Source organism: Gouania willdenowi, chromosome 5 (genome assembly GCF_900634775.1).
Source record: "Gouania willdenowi chromosome 5, fGouWil2.1, whole genome shotgun sequence".
Classification (NCBI taxonomy): Eukaryota; Metazoa; Chordata; class Actinopteri; order Blenniiformes; family Gobiesocidae; genus Gouania; species Gouania willdenowi.
Genome location: NC_041048.1, coordinates 5,520,246 through 5,537,326, shown reverse-complemented (window position 1 = coordinate 5,537,326; position 17,081 = coordinate 5,520,246). Strand labels below are relative to the sequence as shown.

The following is a 17,081-nucleotide window of genomic DNA, read 5'->3' as shown; positions in this document are numbered from 1 at the left end:
CAGTATATCACATTTTTACCTGTGATTTTATTGTTCGTACAATATATCAGATATCAGTATCAAGTTTGTCCAATATTTTATTGTTTGTACAATATATCACACTTATACAGGATAATTAAATTGTTCACACAATATATCATGTTTGTACAAGTATGTTGTTTGTACAATATATCAAATTTGTACAATCTTAATTATATTGTTTGTACAATGATTATTTTCTTCGCACAATACATCACATTTGTACCTGTGATTTTATTGTTCGTGCAATATATCAGATATCAGTATCAAGTTTGTCCAATATTTTATTGTTTGTACAATATATCACACTTATACAGTATAATTATATTGTTCACACAATATACCACGTTTGTACAATAATGTTGTTTGTACAATATATCACATTTGTACAATCTTAATTATATTGTTTGTATAATGATTTTCTTCGCACCATACAGTATATCAAATTTGTACCTGTGATTTTATTGTTTGTACAATATATCACACTTATACAGTATAATTATATTGTTCGCACAATATATCACGTTTGTACAATGATTATATTCTTTGCACAATATATCACGTTTGTACAAGGTGATTTTATGCATACTGTATCACATCTGTACAATATAATTATATTGTTGGTGCATTACATCACATTTGTAGAATATAATTGTATTTTTCATACAATATATCACATTTGTACAATTTGATTATGTTGCTAGTATAATACATTGAACTGAAATATACTTCCCTGTGGCAGCTCTACGTTTACGTACTAAAAGTGATTTTCACTTTTTTTTCCCCATGGAGATCAGTTTTAATGTTTGAGGCTTTTACTATTTCTATATTTAATAATTACATTTTTGACCATATTAGAGCACCTATAAATTGTTCATCGTTCTAAGATGGTGCAACAGGAAATGTTTGAGAACCACTAGACTAGTAGATGAGAGGACTGGAAGGGAATTATTCAAGCAATTTTGTCATATAAATGTATTATAACAATGCTGTACAGTAATGCATCATTTTGACATGCAAATTACAACCGACAGAAGTTTTTCCGATTAATTATTAATCTATGTGGTTTTAACTGTGTAAATGCCCAATGCTGATTTGATAATGGATGTTTGGCCACATTTGTTTGTTTTGTGATCCCTAATGGTTGGCTTTTGTTTAAAGAACTTAATGTGAAAAAAATCACTAATTACTGTGTTTAACCAATCAGTTCATTTGGTTTAAAAAACAAAGAATGGGAAAACATTTAACAGGTATGGTGTAGAATTGCCCAATTTACTGATTTAATTCTCTAGTCAGGAAACTCACGAGTTCCTGTGTTATGTCCGTATTTAAACAGAAAATATTAGTTGACAATGTTCCTTTCTGTGACAAATTAACCTAATGCTTCCACAAATTTGGCCTTAATGCAAATATACAAGGTGAGCACAAGAAACAATGATCTAAAAATAAAAAAAAACACATTTTTCTTTCAATAGTCTTGGTGTTTTATTGAAAGTGGCAACAGGTTTAATCGTCGTCTTCCTCCTCCTCTTCATCCTGGTTAATCTGGAAGTAGCGCAGCTCGTAGCTCTCCTTCGTGTTGGCAACCACTCTCAACCAATCCCTGAGGTTGTTCTTTTTCAGATACTTCTTAGTCAGATACTTTAAGTACCTGCAGGAGAAAAAAAAAACTTATCAGATATTTCTCTGTGAACTTACAAAATTATCAGACATTATTTGACATGGCAGGAACGCTGCCATGTCATGAGCCTTACTAATATTAATAACAATCCACTGATGACACTAATGCAGTCACATTTTTAGCCACTGGCTGTAGTCACCCTCTAGTGGTGACTGAGATGGAAACTAATGGAAATTAATTTGAGCTAAAACTTCGGACACTACTTTTCAAAACAAAAACTACCATTTTTACTACAGCCACTCCAACTAGAATTTCTGTCTACTTATTTGTTATCTTTGATATAAAATTGCTGTTGCTAATATCAGTGGTTTTGAGGGGGAAGCCGTTATCAACAAATAGGTCAGAGATATTTTCCTGGGGGAAGAAATATTGTGCATTTTAATTTTCAACGCCTTGTCTTTTTCCCCATCAGAATGGCATTGGTTTACCAAAATAATTTTTTTATTTATGTTATTCAATTGTAGAATACTGTACATATTGAAAAAAATAAATATGTATGATTCATGCTGATATCGGATCAATATTCGTATTGGCCGATACGCAACGCTGCAATATCGGTATCATATCAGAAATTTAAATGTTGTATTGGGTAGGAGTGTGATAATGTCTCGAAACGGCGATATATCGCGATATTTTTCCGCATGATCGATTATCGATATGCTCCCGCTAAGTATCAATTATTTTTTCTTCAAAACCTTTTCTGCTTTTTCAAGTGATCTCATTGTGTGCATTTCTGCTGAGTATTAACAAAATAATGATGATAGTTAAGTCTATTAACCTGACTCAGCATGTTTGGCACAAATTCAGGAAGTTTTATAGTCTAATGAAAACTGCTTAAGGAAAGCCAATGATACAGAAATGTGTAAACTAAAACAGAAATAAGTTAACTCTGTAATGGAATTATGGACGTTTTTAAATAGAAAATCTGAGCCTTAAAGTATGTATGATGTTCTACTAAGTGTACGCCCATTGAGGTGCATGTCCTAATAAAAGTGAAGGAAAATGTGTTCACATGATTTCCATTCGGCTTTTCAGTGAGAACACACACAGAGACACATGTTCATATCAGATATAATTCCAAACAGGTTTAGCAGCTGTATGATGAGTAATAGTTTTAATTCAACCCGTACCTCTTTGAGAATGGGACTTCAGAGTTCACTGCGATTTTGCTCTTGCTCCTCTCGATGGCCACCACGCCTCCACCGAGGTTTCCAGCTTTCCCGTTCACCTTGATGCGTTCCTGTAGAAACTGCTCCTGTACGTAGCAATAATGGTCACAAACTCAGTCAACTGTATAGATCTGAGCCGCATAGGAAAACATCACTAAATAACCCTAAACAATAGCCTGGTCTGCTTGTCTGACAATGTCTACATAGCACAAATAATCTGACTACAGCACTTAGGAAATACAGTTAATGATGTGAAATCCACTTACAAAGTTGGCAGCATCCATAATGCCATCCTCCACAGGGTGAGTGCAGTCCAGGGTAAACTTCAGGAGCTGCTTCTTCCTCTTCCCACCCTGCTTCTTATACACCATCTTTTTCTGCAACGAAAATCAAAACCTTGTAAGCAACCACACATGCTGAAGCATACTGTACATCAAGTCAAAGGTTCAAGGTTTTTTTGGCAAGTATTTCCTTAGTAAACCCAAATTATCTACTACAATATGAGCACTTACTATTGATGATATATACAGTATATATTTTTTAAGGCTGTTGCTATTGGTCCGGACCGGACCTCAGACAATTCTAACTATTATTTCTGCACTTCCTGTGCGCATGCCTCGCTCCCAGACCACTGTCCTTCTAGCTATAGTTTGGTGAGTTTTATTTTAGCCCTAACCCAGGAAATACCCTAAAATGTTTCTTTTTTTGTATATGTATTTTTAAAAGTGGAATTTGCCATGTTAAATATGGTAAAATGAACAAAATAAAGAAAATAAAAAATGTCAGGAGCAGGATTTGGACCCACATCAGGAGAAAAAGTCCAGCAGTGATGGAACTGCGCATGCATGCAGGAAGTGCCAAAACAAAATCAGATTTGTCTCAGATCCGGAACTATAGACACTTTGTATTTTTTTATTTCTATTTCTAGACGAGCCGTTGACAGTATTTCTGATAGCAGATCATACCTAAAAGCTAAAAGTGTGGATGAACTGATTTTTTCTAGCAAAAAATATTAAAGTTGATGATGAGTGAAATGAAAGGGAGAACTGTTCTGTTAATTGCTGCACTTAAGACTCGGATTGTCTCTTTTTAGATCAGGAAGCATATTTTGTTCACAACACTTTATTTTATTTGAGCAAAAATGGTATTAGAGCATTGTTTATACTTCTATTTTTAATTCAAAACAATTTTAATTTCACATATTTCTAAATATGGATGTATTTTTTTCATTCCAACAATGTGGAACAAAAAACAAACTGCTCTGGTGTTACATTTGAATAAAGTTACCAATAAAGCACAAGATATTTAATATTTTTTTGTTCATTACTTTACCAGGAAAAAAAACAAAAAACTAACCGTGACTTTTGTACCAAGGTACACACCAAACTGTTAACTTTGAGTACCGTCACACCCCTAATATGTATATAATAATAAAAACAGTGTTGATGGTCATCAAAGGGTTAAATACGTTTTTAATTGGCAAAATTTTGCAGCTTTTGTGTCATCTTTCTGAACAACAAAAACAAATTGGGGGGAAAAAAAGCAAAATGACGCAATAGTGTCATGGTTCGGACTACATGACATGTCGTACATCCACAACCACCACTAGTTATGCTTAGTTTCAGCCTCTTAATGTACAGTCATCCATTTAACATGCAGATCCTGATGATGGTAATCTCATTTACCAGGAAATTAAATACTAATAATTTAGGGTCCAAAAACATTCAGGACTGCATTGGGAACGCAAACTTTTCAGTGGGAGCATGATCACCTTTAATTTACATTTATTTATTCCCTTTACGGTTTATAACATAATGCTACATTCGTATGTAGACGTGTCTAATTTAAGCCGCCATGTTTTACCCTTTAAACATGTTTGACAAACGCTCTAATTATTTATGTTTTGAACTAAGAACGGCCGTCCTTTATCATAAACCTTTGCTGAAATGTTATAGTCGTATATTACAACATCGTAATCTAGCAGTAGCTACCGCTGCCGGCTAACGTTAGCATCTAAAGCTAGCCCAACGTGGGGCAAGCAAACACCGTAAACAAAGGCGAAGAAAACCGCTCAAACAACCCAAAACTCCCCGTGCTACTAACATATTGCTGAAAACAAACGATATATGTACTTCTATCCGACAACTACGTGATATGTGCCGTGTTTTCCATCGTTTTTCTACTCACAATCGGGGCCATGGCTGACACATGCAGCAGAAAAGGAGGAGCGAGGGCTGCGCAGGAACTTTAACAGAAATGCACAATCGATCGCGTCGATCTCTCTCTGGGATCGATTATATACAATTACTTATATCTTATTGACCCGAATAAATAAACTAAACTGTGATTATAACGTATACAACGCACATATTTAATATACATAAATGACGTATAGCTGCTGATAATTTGTTATTTGTTAAAACAGAAAGCTACCACGTTGATCACGTCTAATTTATTAAAGGTTATTTTTCAGGGTTTTATAATTTATTCTAATGTCATTTAATTGTAGAATGTTCTTACGTTTAAGGTTCAAACGTATGTAACCCATTGGTTTATAATAAATTGGTCTCTTTTTTTGTCATACTGAAGATTATAGTAAATTCCCTGAAAAAAGTTAAATGAAAACTTACCATATTATTCAAAAAGAATACAAAATGAACTTGCTGGAATTACTATGCGGAGGTCAAGGACACACCAAAGCGACCAGCAGACGCCTCTGAAGAAGACTGGCAGTTGACAGTCGAAACATGTCAGCAGATCAAAATAAATTTCCTGAAAAAAATTGTCAGAATGAATGAAACCGTAACATATTTTTCTCATACTTACTACTGCTGACTATCCTATTGTTCTCTATTTGAGTAATATTTCTTGATCAAGCTTTTTCATTCCACACTACAAAATAAGCCATAAAAGTATGCATGATTTGTGATGATGTCATTATGGATTGATATTGGTATTGACTCTAGGCTGTGATATCGGTTTTGTGTCGAAAATGAAAAAGTCGTATCGGGTCACCACTATAATCTATGGTTTAAGTTCAGACCAATTTAATTTGCAATTTCCCCATTAGACAGAACAATTTAGATCATTTCATTCAGAGATTCAGCACTAAGGCTGCAGATATAAATCCACACCTCTTATTCTCATCATTCCCTCTGTGTTGGAGTCTGGGATTACCTGCTAGAGCTGCTATCTACCTATTATTTGAGTACTGTTATACATCTTTGTCATCTCTTGTTCCAATGACTTTTATCTTCTTTGTGTACTGTTCTGTAATGTGTTTTCTTTGTGATTCATTCTGTTGTTTTTATTACTATCTTTGTTTTTTACAACACCTGCCGAGTCACGAATGTGGATGCAAATTAGCATTTTTTCGGCATATTTATCGAGTGTTGCTAAAAGAGATGTTCATTAATGTGCACTGTCCCTATCAAATAAAGTTTTTACTTCTACTCACTCCTTTGCGTAGATACCCCGTTGACTTGATTTACATAGTATAGTGTCTGCTGTTATTATATTACATGTTAGAAAAATAAAGTTAGTCCATTCTGGAATTGTTTGGCAGCTGCAATACTGGATTTGAACTTTTTTTTTGTACAAATCACTCTAAAAAACCCATCTTATTGTCTTTCACTCCCTTCTTTGAAGGAATGAAAAACACCAAACACTCTTTATAAACTTTTCTTTGCTTTGTGTAACGATAAGGACATCATAGCATGATGCTCTTACCACCATGCTTAACTGTAGGAATGGACCATGTTTGAGTGTCAAAAATGCCCTCAGACCTAAACAATCTCTGAACCAATTTACACACTGGCGATGTTCAGTAGCTTGGACATTTTAATATTAGCATTGTGTCGAAAAGGATAAAGTGGTATCGGGTCACCACTTTAAACTATGGTTTAAATTACAGCCAATTGACTTTGCAATTTTACCCATTAGACAGAACACATTTAGATCATTTTCATTCAGAGATTCAGTCCCAATCCTGCAGATTTGAATTCAAACCTCTTATTCCCATGATTCCCTCTACGTTGGAGTCTGGGATTACCTGCCAGAGCTGCTATAAACAGAGAACAACTGTGTTTGTCTGTGTGGGGCAGCAGCAGCAATATTAAATGTCCCATCTGAACTTTGGCTGCACTTGGGGAGCGGCTGGTGTGAGGTTTGTGCTGTCAGCTGCCCGGCCAACAGACCCCATCGGCCGACTATTGAAGAGTTTCTGCATTGCTGCCATAGTTGCTGAGGGTGGCTGATAGCAGTGCTGGAAAACAAGACAGTAGCTGTCCACTCTGTGCACTGATCAGCCTGTAACATTTACCTTAAGTCTCCTCAGATGGACATTGTGTTGGGATTGATTGTGTGAAAGAAGCTTCCAGCATTTCTGACCTCTCCGACAAGGTAAGAGCAAAATTCTCTGTGTAAACACCTTTAACTCTCCTATTATTCTTGGGGTCAATGTGACCCCATTCATTCTTTGCTTCATAATTTGTGACTTTTCCTAATTGGATGGGTACAATTAATTAAGCATAAAATTATCATGATAATATTTTTTTGATGTGCTGAACACATCATGCTGTTTTATCTGTGTAAAACGTGTGTGTGTGTGTGTGTGTGTGTGTGTGTGTGTGTGTGTGTGTGTACCTTACATCCCCACACCTGCTGCAGGTGCAGAGTTGATACTTTTGAGTTGATTTTCATGATACACTAACGTCTACAACTGAAAGTTTGACCTGATGGTGGCGCTGCATCACCACAACCAATAGGGTTGTGGGTCATTAATGATGTCAGTAAATTTGAGAACATTTTGATGAAAACTATACAAGATAAATTCTAATTTATCTAAGGTTTTGCCTGTTGGTGGCGCTAGAGAACAGGTCAAGGTTTCATCGTCAAGGTGTTATTTATATATTCAATAAATACACAAAGGGTCTGACACAAAAATGTGGTCAACAATTTCTGAAAATCATTTTCTGGAGGCAAATATCCCTGGGGTCAGATTGACCCCAAGGTTAAATGTATTAGTGATATTTGAGGATAATAGGAGGGTTAATCAAAGTGTCGCATATTATACAGGTTTAGCTAACTTTAGAATAACTGAACTACTGTAACTTGGGCGTCCAATGCCTCACCGCTGCACTGACTTATGATGTAGAAAAAAAATGTGGTTTATCATCATCATCTGTGTTCTGTACACTTCCAGATGGCAGGTGGGATATTCACCAACCTTGGTAGCCTGTGCAATGTGGACTGTGCCAACATCCACCCCCTGGTGTGTCACCTGTGCCGTGAGCAGTACCAGTCCCCGTGTTTATTGGATTGTTATCACATCTTCTGCGCTCGCTGCCTTCGAGGTCGGACCAATGACAGCCGCCTCAGCTGCCCCCTCTGTGGGTAAGAGAACGCACTCGAGCTCCACATTCTTCTACACAACATGTGTCAAACTCATTTTAGTTTAAGTGTGTTGCAGATTATGGGTGGGAAAAACAAGCAATGTGTGTAAAGTATGAAAGGCACCGACAATATCAAAGCAATAAGAGACAGATGTCAGTCCCTGCAGGATCTTCACTTAAGTTTCCTTGATTTTTGTGACCAATTTTTATTCAATTTGGGTACATTTTCGTGGAATGATACATTGCAGAATTTTGGAAGAAATGGAGAATTAATATGTCAAGGTTTAATTTATTCAGGCAACTTTTTTTTTCCAGGAAAGTAGATCTCCTGACAAAGGCATCTAGTGATTGCTTCTTACTGCTTCCTGTAAAGCGTCTTTGAGCTTTATTTTGAAAAGCGAGTTCTTTGTTTGTATTGAAACAAAATGTGCTTCAAGTGTAGCTGCAATTTGACTTTTCACTTCTAGAACAGGTGGACAATGTAAAAATGTTAAAAAAAAAAATTAAATTAAAAATAAAAAAAAATAAATTAAATCAACCTCGACTGAAGTACCGATTGGCCAACAGTGCTTACAAGCAATTTGGCAAGGCAACTGTAGTTATATATTGCATTTCACACACACCTATAATACAGAGAAATCTAATACTTACACTATAGTCTTGTATCTAATTTGTAGTATATTTAGAATATATACAATAACATTTAACTTGCATATTATATTGTAATGTGTTTTGCTGTCAGTTGTTGTCCAACTGACATTTAAATTCTTTGCATAGTGTTTTATAACGTGAATATTGTGATCTCCTGTTCCAATGACTTTTAACTTATTTGTGAACTGTTGTATCGTGTTTTTTTTTTTTTTATTGCTAACTTTTTTTTACCTACCTAGGGACTGCAGATGCAAATTAGATTTTTGTTGTTGTTATATACAATCTGGCATAATTACATCTTGTGTTGCTATAAGAGATGTTCATTAATGTGCACCATCCCTATCAAATAAAGTTATTTTTCTTCTACTCACTCCTTTGCATAGAATACCGTCGTCTTGATACATGTACATGTTATAGTGTCTGCTGTTAATATATAACATGATAGAAAATAAGCTCATCCATTCTGGAGTTGGACTTTTTTTGTACAAACTACAAGATTTAGCTCTTAGGGTGCTTTCCAGCAGGAAACCACAATGAAAAACACCAGTTTTTACCAACCTTTCTTTGCTCTGTGCCATGATAAAGACATGAAAGTATGATGCTACTACCACCATGCTTAATAGTAGAAATGGTCCATGTTTGAGTGTCAAAAATGCCCTCATACCAAAACAATCGCTGAACCAATTTACACATTGAGGATGTTCAGATGCTTGGGCATTTTTAACAAACTGTTCTTTTTCTGTATTTTTTTACTAAAGAATAATCCAGCCTCTTTGGTTTGATGGTGCTGCTTTGGTCCACTGCTGGCTAAAGCGTGTGGGTCAGTGCTGAGTGGCTGAAGCAGCTGTGGGGTCATCCCAGTCTCTTATTTAGCCCCTGGCACCAGCCCTCAAAGGGCCTACAAGTATCGTAAGACCAATCATGCAGCAAAGCGTATTAGTATTTAGAGGCTGTGTCGGCAGCTCAGAGAATTAAAAACAGCCACGTGATTCCAAACTAAACCGTTCCATCTCTTATTAAAATACTACTGAAGTCTGCAGTCGTCAGTTTTTGTAGTTAGAGCTGCTGTGGAGGAGATTAAATGTTGTTTTGCTTTTTCAGACATGATGACAAAAAGAGGTTTGTTTATTTTAGTTATAATTAAAGTTATGGCAAAGGCTTTTATGAGTTTTGGGTTTTATTTACACAGCGTTAAATAAACACCAATGCCTGGTTTACTGAGCACTTTCTTCAAGCAGTATTTCTACTGGTAATGTAGATGTAAATAATTTATGGGTCAATAACAAATATTGATGAACTAATGCTGTTCAGGAGAAAACATACACTCTACTTAAATTAGAAACGTTAGATATTAGCTTTTTGCTGATATTGGTATACAGTAACTCCCCCTCCCTAGAGTTGCAAAGGGGCGGAAAAGTTCCAGAAAATTTTTAAGGGAACTTAAGCTTGTGAATTTTCAGAATATTCAAAAACATCAACTTTTTAAGTGAATAATTTTTTGGGAATGATTTTAAACAACTGTATCATATCCAAATATATATATCAGCAATCATGCAAAATAATATAATAACTTTTCTTATTCTTTTCAAAGTAAAGGTTTTTTTTTTTTTTTTTTGGATGATTGCTAATATTTATATTAGTAAGAATTAAATGAGAAAAAAAGACCTAAAATTTCAACAAACACTCAACCTAATTTTAGGTCACAGATATAAACATCTATTGAACTAACATGTGAAGCGTACTTTTTTAAATGTGATTGAATAATTGATTTATTCCACATTAAAATGAATCGGTGCAAAATAATTAAACTGATGTCCCTTGGTTTTTACAATATCAGTTGAAAAAATGATCTTCTCTTTTTATAAATATTTTCCCCTAATAAAGTTTTTCATGGACTGGTTCTATGGAAATCAACGTGTGGGCATTGATCCAATGTGCTCTGCTGCCTGGAGCTATTTCTGTGTAGCAGCAGCCCGCAAACAGCTGCTCACTGAGAACCATGTCATCTAGGAATCCACTACACGGCTAATTATGGAACACAATAGACCACGGACAGAGTGAGAGCTGCTGCTGCTGCAACCAAACGATGCTACAGTAGTTAGCAGATGTGTTAAATATGATGCAAATGTCACACTATCCTGTTTGGAGCAATAGAACTAACCCTAGCCATGTGGAAATGTAAATGTATAAAATGACATAAAGATACACAAAACAAGAGCAAGAAGACATTTAAAAAAAAACAAAGAATTACAGCATTACAGGAAAATACAGTAAAAGACTGGAGAAAAACACACAAAACTATGACAAAAATGAACAAAATAACAACAGTAATACACAAAATTACTCAGGAAAATATACAAAATTACAGAAAATAACTAAAGTATACAAAAAGACAAGAAAAACAGGAAAAATTACTCTGCAAACCCACAGCACTAACAAACAAGCAAAACAACAACAGAAATACACAAAAATTACTCCAAAATGACAGCACACATACACAATATGACTCCAAAAAACATATATTTTACAGGAAAAATACAAAAAATGACTACAACCAGCTCGACAACAACAAACATACACAGAATGAGAGAAAAACACACAAAATTACTATAAAAACTCTTTGTTCCTTCCTGTATTAATGCTCAGATCGCTCATTATTCCAAATGCTGACATGAATGTTGGTCATGTGGCCCTAGTCTGATCAGACAAACACATTTTTGTGGCCCCGCTGTGATAAAAGTTGCCTACCTCTGCCACATTGTGTTTGCAGTCAAAGAACTGCTAAAACATCTAGATCAGCTTTCTATTTGGCACACGGGACGATTTCGTCCAAAGTAAAACTTATAAAGAAAACATGAACATTATCACTCAATAGTTGAGTTTTCAATTATTTCAGTTACTCTACGTTCCCCTAATTCAATGAATTTACCTGATATATACAGAAGCTTCCAATCTTTTTTATTCTCAATAATATAATGTAGCCAAACTGCAATAATGCCATGGTGTTATGTTAATTCCTTCCTTCTATTTTTATGTGTCTTTCTCATGTTGCTGTATTTTATTCTTATTTATTGTCAGCCTGTTCTTAATCTCTGTAGGTCCTGTGTAAATTAATGTGTGCAAAGCATGGATGTCAGCAGCTTATTTGTGCATCTTGCAGTTTAAAACTATTTTCCCTACATTGACAATGAACTGTATCCTAATATTTAAGGATTTCCGTAATTTTTAAATTAATTTTTGTTTTGCTAAACTAAGTTTTTCCCCCTCAAAATCCTGCAACTTTCTGTCACATTCTTACAATTTTTTAAAAAACAAATGACACAAAGCATAAAGTTAAATACGAGACATGTCATTGATATTTATGCTCAAAGATGTGCTAATTGAATTACATACGTTGTTTGCACAGAGAAGAGCGAATTAGGGTTCAATACTGGTTAAATTGCACCATTTTCTTCAAAAAAATCTGTATTTTTTTCCAAGTTCGGCTCATGCGAGATCAAACTGGGATGTAAACAACTCATGTATGGAAGAGTTGAACATTCCTGTTCTAGATGGAGGGCCGTCACAGAGCTTTACACCAGTCGTTTATTCGGGTTGACACCCAATTTTTATTGGAAGTGTCTACTGATACGAAAATGTATCAATTGCCAATGTGACTATGGGTACGTTTTCTGGACCTTTTCTACATAAGTGTAATGTGCTTGTGTTTTTTCACCATGCCAGGATGGCCGAGTGGTCTTCTTCCTACTCCTGCCGTGGGTTTGAATCCCATTTTTTCATTTTAACATATTGAGCATGTCAGGTTCCACCTTTAAAAATACATATACAAAAAAAAAAAAAAAACATTTTAGGGTATTTCCTGTGTTAGAGATAGGGTTAAAATACATATACAAAAAAAAAAAAAAAAACATTTTAGGGTATTTCCTGTGTTAGAGATAGGGTTAAAAATATATACAAAAAAAAAAATGAACATTTTAGGGTATTTCCTGTGTTAGAGATAGGGTTAAAAATACATATACAAAAAAAAAAAAAAAAACATTTTAGGGTATTTCCTGTGTTAGAGATAGGGTTAAAAATACATATACAAAAAAAAAAAAATGAACATTTTAGGGTATTTCCTGTGTTAGAGATAGGGTTAAAAAATACATATATGAGAAAAAAATAAACATTTTAGGGTATTTCCTGTGTTAGGGATAGGGCTGAAATAAAAAGCTTAGCTAAAAATAAACATGAGCTAAAATAAAACTGACGGCACTTAAAGTCACGTGGTGCATCTATCACGTCACCTAAACTGGCCAATGAGGGGCGCGGCGTATGAAAAGACTGGCAGCCTATTCATATGTTTCTGTATCAATAGCCACGGCCATTTTTACATCACTTCTGGTGACTCCAGACTATTCTAAAAAAAAAAAATCTATAATTATTTATTTTCTTAATATGTTTGTTATACTGTTACAAATAAAGTATGTATTAGTGCATTAAGTGACAATCTGCCGTAGCTCATTTTTCACTGTGTATTTCATGTAATTTGTATTTTTTTAGGGTGATATTTGAACATTTTGTCCAATGACAACAAATGAAAAATAACCTTCTGGCTAAATCTGGTATATTTTCTGTATGAAAAAATAACGTACGCTGTTGTCCATGTTAAATAAACCAATAAAATAAAATAAAAAATGTACTGCATTTTATTTAAACTTGACTTATATTTGAGAATGTACAAAGTACAGCTGTTTGAGCGTGCGTTTGAATTTGAAAAAGAATAATTAAATTATTTTTCTTTAAAATATAATTTTAATCAAAATTACTCGACATTGCAAGCGACCCCAAGGTTGAAAAACACTGGTTTACACACTCACCTTCAAATGTGTCAAGAATATCAAAGAGGAATCACATCTCACAACAAATAGATTTTATTTTTAGGTTTGAGTTTCCCTATCATTTAAAAACAATGAGCAGAATACAAACAACAAGATGTGTAAGGAATCATGAATATTATTATTAAAGAAAAACTAAACAATACAAGTCTGTATTCACAATTCCGTAAATCATTATTTTGCAGTTAACTCTGATAATGTTCACCATTTAAGTGCACGACATAATGCAAATACAACTCCAGACATCATACATAATGAGTATGTGATTTAAAATGAAACTAAAGGAGAGACAGCATTTAAAAAGAGTTGAGCGCCATCTTCTGGGATGTTGCAAAACTACTTTATATCTATTTGACCAAACCAATAAATTAGCTGCATGTGTTTGTGTCCTTGGAGAAAAAGCAAAGTTAGATAAAGTCATATCTTAGAGTTCCACAACCTAAAATTGTAATTCCCATGAATAAGGCGACTGTTGAACATAAAAAAAGAAGCACAGTGACCCAGGTCCCCGATTAGTCCTCCTGGTATCCTTCAGTCTTCATGTCATTCAGGCCCAGCTCTTCGTTGTCCTCATATGAGCGCGTGTACTTCTCTATGGTCATCTCTGGATCAGATTCTGGAGCGTAGACGTTCTGTATGTAGCTGTTCCCCGCTGGGTCCTCCAGGATGATGTGGACCTTCAGTTCTCCTGTGATGATCTGGTCCAACTTCTCTCCGAATTGGTTCAGCTGCAGCACACGATCAGTCGAGCTGCTGTCCCCACACACAAAGGGGTTTTTGGTCACCGTCAGGTCCTTGATGTCCTTCAACAGACCCTCTAAGGTGGTGAACTTCCCCCCCAGTGCGGCCATGCCCAGCTCAAACTCCAGCTCTGGGATGAGGATGGCGCATGTCTCAGACTTCAGCACGTCCCGGGTCATGTCGGAGACGTCTGTGATATTTAAGGTGATCCTGGTGCCCTGGTCCTCTGTGGCGCCACCCGATTTCACTTCGTTGGTGCGGTGGCCGCAGGTTTCACAGTTGGTGGCCATGATGATGACCTCCTTGAAGTGGGGGATCTGGACCAGTTTCATGTTGGTGGAGGCGGGGGCGTTGCACTCGGGGCAGTTGGTGTTGAAGACCAGGACTTCGTTCCTCATGGCGTCCAAGGTGTTGTCCTCAGGCTCCTGTTCCAGGTCATCGTCGGCTCTGATACCCAACTGCACGTCCTGTTGAGGGCTCCTCTTGAACCGGGTCACAGTGAGGGCCTCGTCCTTCTGAGGGGCCACTGGGTTCTCCACAAAACTGTTCCCAGATGGATCCTCAATTACCAGCGTGAAGTCATCTTCCACTCGTTTTAATTCCTTCAGTTTCTGGATGAAATCATCGATTTTGAGGGCCACCTCAGAGTCAAGCTGTCTCCTGGCGGGCTGGTCCTGCTCCAGTCCTGCTACAGCCCGGTCTATCACACCCTCCACTGTGGACAGAGAACCTTTCTGGGTGAATGGAGGGATTTCAAAATCCAGCTCAGGGATTCTGATAGTGGCGCTCTCTGCTTTGACCACCTCCCGGTTCAGGTCTTGCTTGCTCTGGACCCTGAGGGTGTAGCACACGCCCTGGTCCTGGATGCGACCCGCAGATTGGATCTCAGTGTTGGACCAGCCGCAGTTGGAGCAGCTGAAGGAGCTGACAATGATTTCTTTGAAGAAGGGGATTTTAGTGAGAAGCATCCGGGTCGTACCGTCCTGGTAGCAGTTCATACACAGACTCTGGATCTCCGTGGGCAGCCAGTCCTCGTCGTCCGCGCTGAGGTCCTTAAAAACGCTCTCACCTCGAACATTCATCTCGGCGATGAGAGACATGTTGAACGATGTATAAAACGCTCTTCTTAAACGAACCTTTCACAATAAATGTCGTTTATGTGGTGGGAAGCTCACCCTAACAGATCCTTCTAGATTACTCACACACGCACTGTCACGTTTCACTGTTTGACAAACACTTCCGGATTCTCTTCTTCTGCGAAAGCGAGAGGAGGGTCGTCTACTCGTGCCCCCTCGAGGTTTACTGCGGTACTACAAAAACAACAATATTACTCAGGGATTTTCGGCTGGTTTCACCCGCACCCCAAACCAGTGACTTTCAAACGTCTTGAATCTATAATTCCAGCTTCTGATTTCATCTTTTAACGGTTGTGTTCAAAATCTAACTGAACTAAGTCTGACGTCATAAATACCCGGATGTACACTATGGCCGTTTTTTAATTTTTAATTTTTTTTATTTTAATTTTAAATAAATGATTGGGCACTGACACCGCCTACACATACCCCCATTTTAGACACACTTTGGTGTTATTTTTAGTTTTATAGGTATATTCCTGTAGATATATACACGTGGTTTCTGCTAAAGACTGTTATTATATATCAATTTGCTAAAAGGGTCAATGTATCGCCCTCACAGACATTTGTCACAATTTAAATCATACTTTTGTTCTATAATATATGGTTAGGTAGAAGCATACAACATGGCTAAATTGGTAAATACATATTACAAATTTTCCTTGGTATTTATTCAATGAGAAACAGCAAGCGTTGATGCTATAAAGAGAAATTAAATGTAGCCCTTTATAGTATATGAACAAACTTCCAACAAAATGTGTTTTTCTTCTTTTTTTTTTTTTAAACTTTTAAATATTTTATTTTTAAGAAAAGTCAATAATCACTGCCTTCTGCTAGTGTTAGCAGTGTGATTAGACAACACTAATGGTATTACTCATTAAACATAATTCTGTTGGGTAAAGCCAAAAGTGTACAAAGTGTCTTATTTTATTTAATAAAATCTATTTATTAAAATAATAATAATAAATAATAATAAAAAAAAAAAACATGCAGAATACATTTTCCTGTTCATTTGTAAGTTGGACAGTGTTTGGGTGTTTTTAGTCATAAATTTTTTTTATTTTTGTTTATTTATTTTTTTAACTACTTACGTATTTACAACTTTTTTGCAATAATATTAAGACGACTAATAAAGAACACAGATAATCTCCTTACTATGACAATTGCTAGTGAATCATATAGAACAGGGATAGGAAACTCTATCACAGTGGGGACCACGCATATATGATCAACATTTATGTCAGCATTAGAATAATAATAATTGATCTGAGCATTCGTCTTTGTCTGTGATTTTGTAGTTTTGCCAGTTGTTTAGTCATTTTGAGTGTTTTTTGAGTCATTATGTATGTTTTTGTTATTTTTTTGTGTTTTTGTTGTAATTTTTGTGTATTTTTCTGTCACTTTCTGCATTTATTTTG

At 35.9% G+C, this 17,081-nt stretch overlaps 4 protein-coding genes across 4 annotated transcripts in view; 1 reads left to right on the top strand and 3 right to left on the bottom strand.

Moving 5' to 3' along the window:
* chd5 (chromodomain helicase DNA binding protein 5) overlaps positions 1–4,960 on the bottom strand; it is a 72,965-nt gene extending 68,005 nt beyond the window's left edge. Inside the window, exon 1 of the mRNA XM_028446013.1 lies at positions 4,946–4,960. The gene's annotated coding sequence lies outside the window, so the exon portion shown is untranslated. The remainder of the gene's footprint in view (positions 1–4,945) is intronic.
* On the bottom strand, positions 1,479–5,149 carry rpl22 (ribosomal protein L22). The gene is made up of 4 exons (XM_028446016.1): positions 5,056–5,149; positions 3,135–3,245; positions 2,830–2,954; positions 1,479–1,669 (listed from the first exon to the last, which is right to left on the bottom strand). Exons 1-4 carry the CDS (start codon positions 5,065–5,067, stop codon positions 1,525–1,527), a joined length of 393 nt encoding a protein of 130 aa, XP_028301817.1. The 5' UTR covers positions 5,068–5,149; the 3' UTR covers positions 1,479–1,524.
* A 1,962-nt stretch (positions 5,150–7,111) lies between these two features.
* The window catches only part of rnf207a (ring finger protein 207a), a 37,499-nt gene continuing 27,529 nt past the window's right edge, over positions 7,112–17,081 (top strand). The window contains exons 1-2 of the mRNA XM_028447676.1: positions 7,112–7,269; positions 8,072–8,262. Coding sequence (XP_028303477.1) covers positions 8,072–8,262 — 191 coding nt within the window. The 5' untranslated portion in view covers positions 7,112–7,269. The remainder of the gene's footprint in view (positions 7,270–8,071; positions 8,263–17,081) is intronic.
* On the bottom strand, positions 13,810–15,942 carry zpr1 (ZPR1 zinc finger). The gene has a single exon (XM_028447677.1). The coding sequence runs from the start codon at positions 15,628–15,630 to the stop codon at positions 14,302–14,304; it is 1,329 nt and encodes a 442-aa protein (XP_028303478.1). The 5' UTR covers positions 15,631–15,942; the 3' UTR covers positions 13,810–14,301.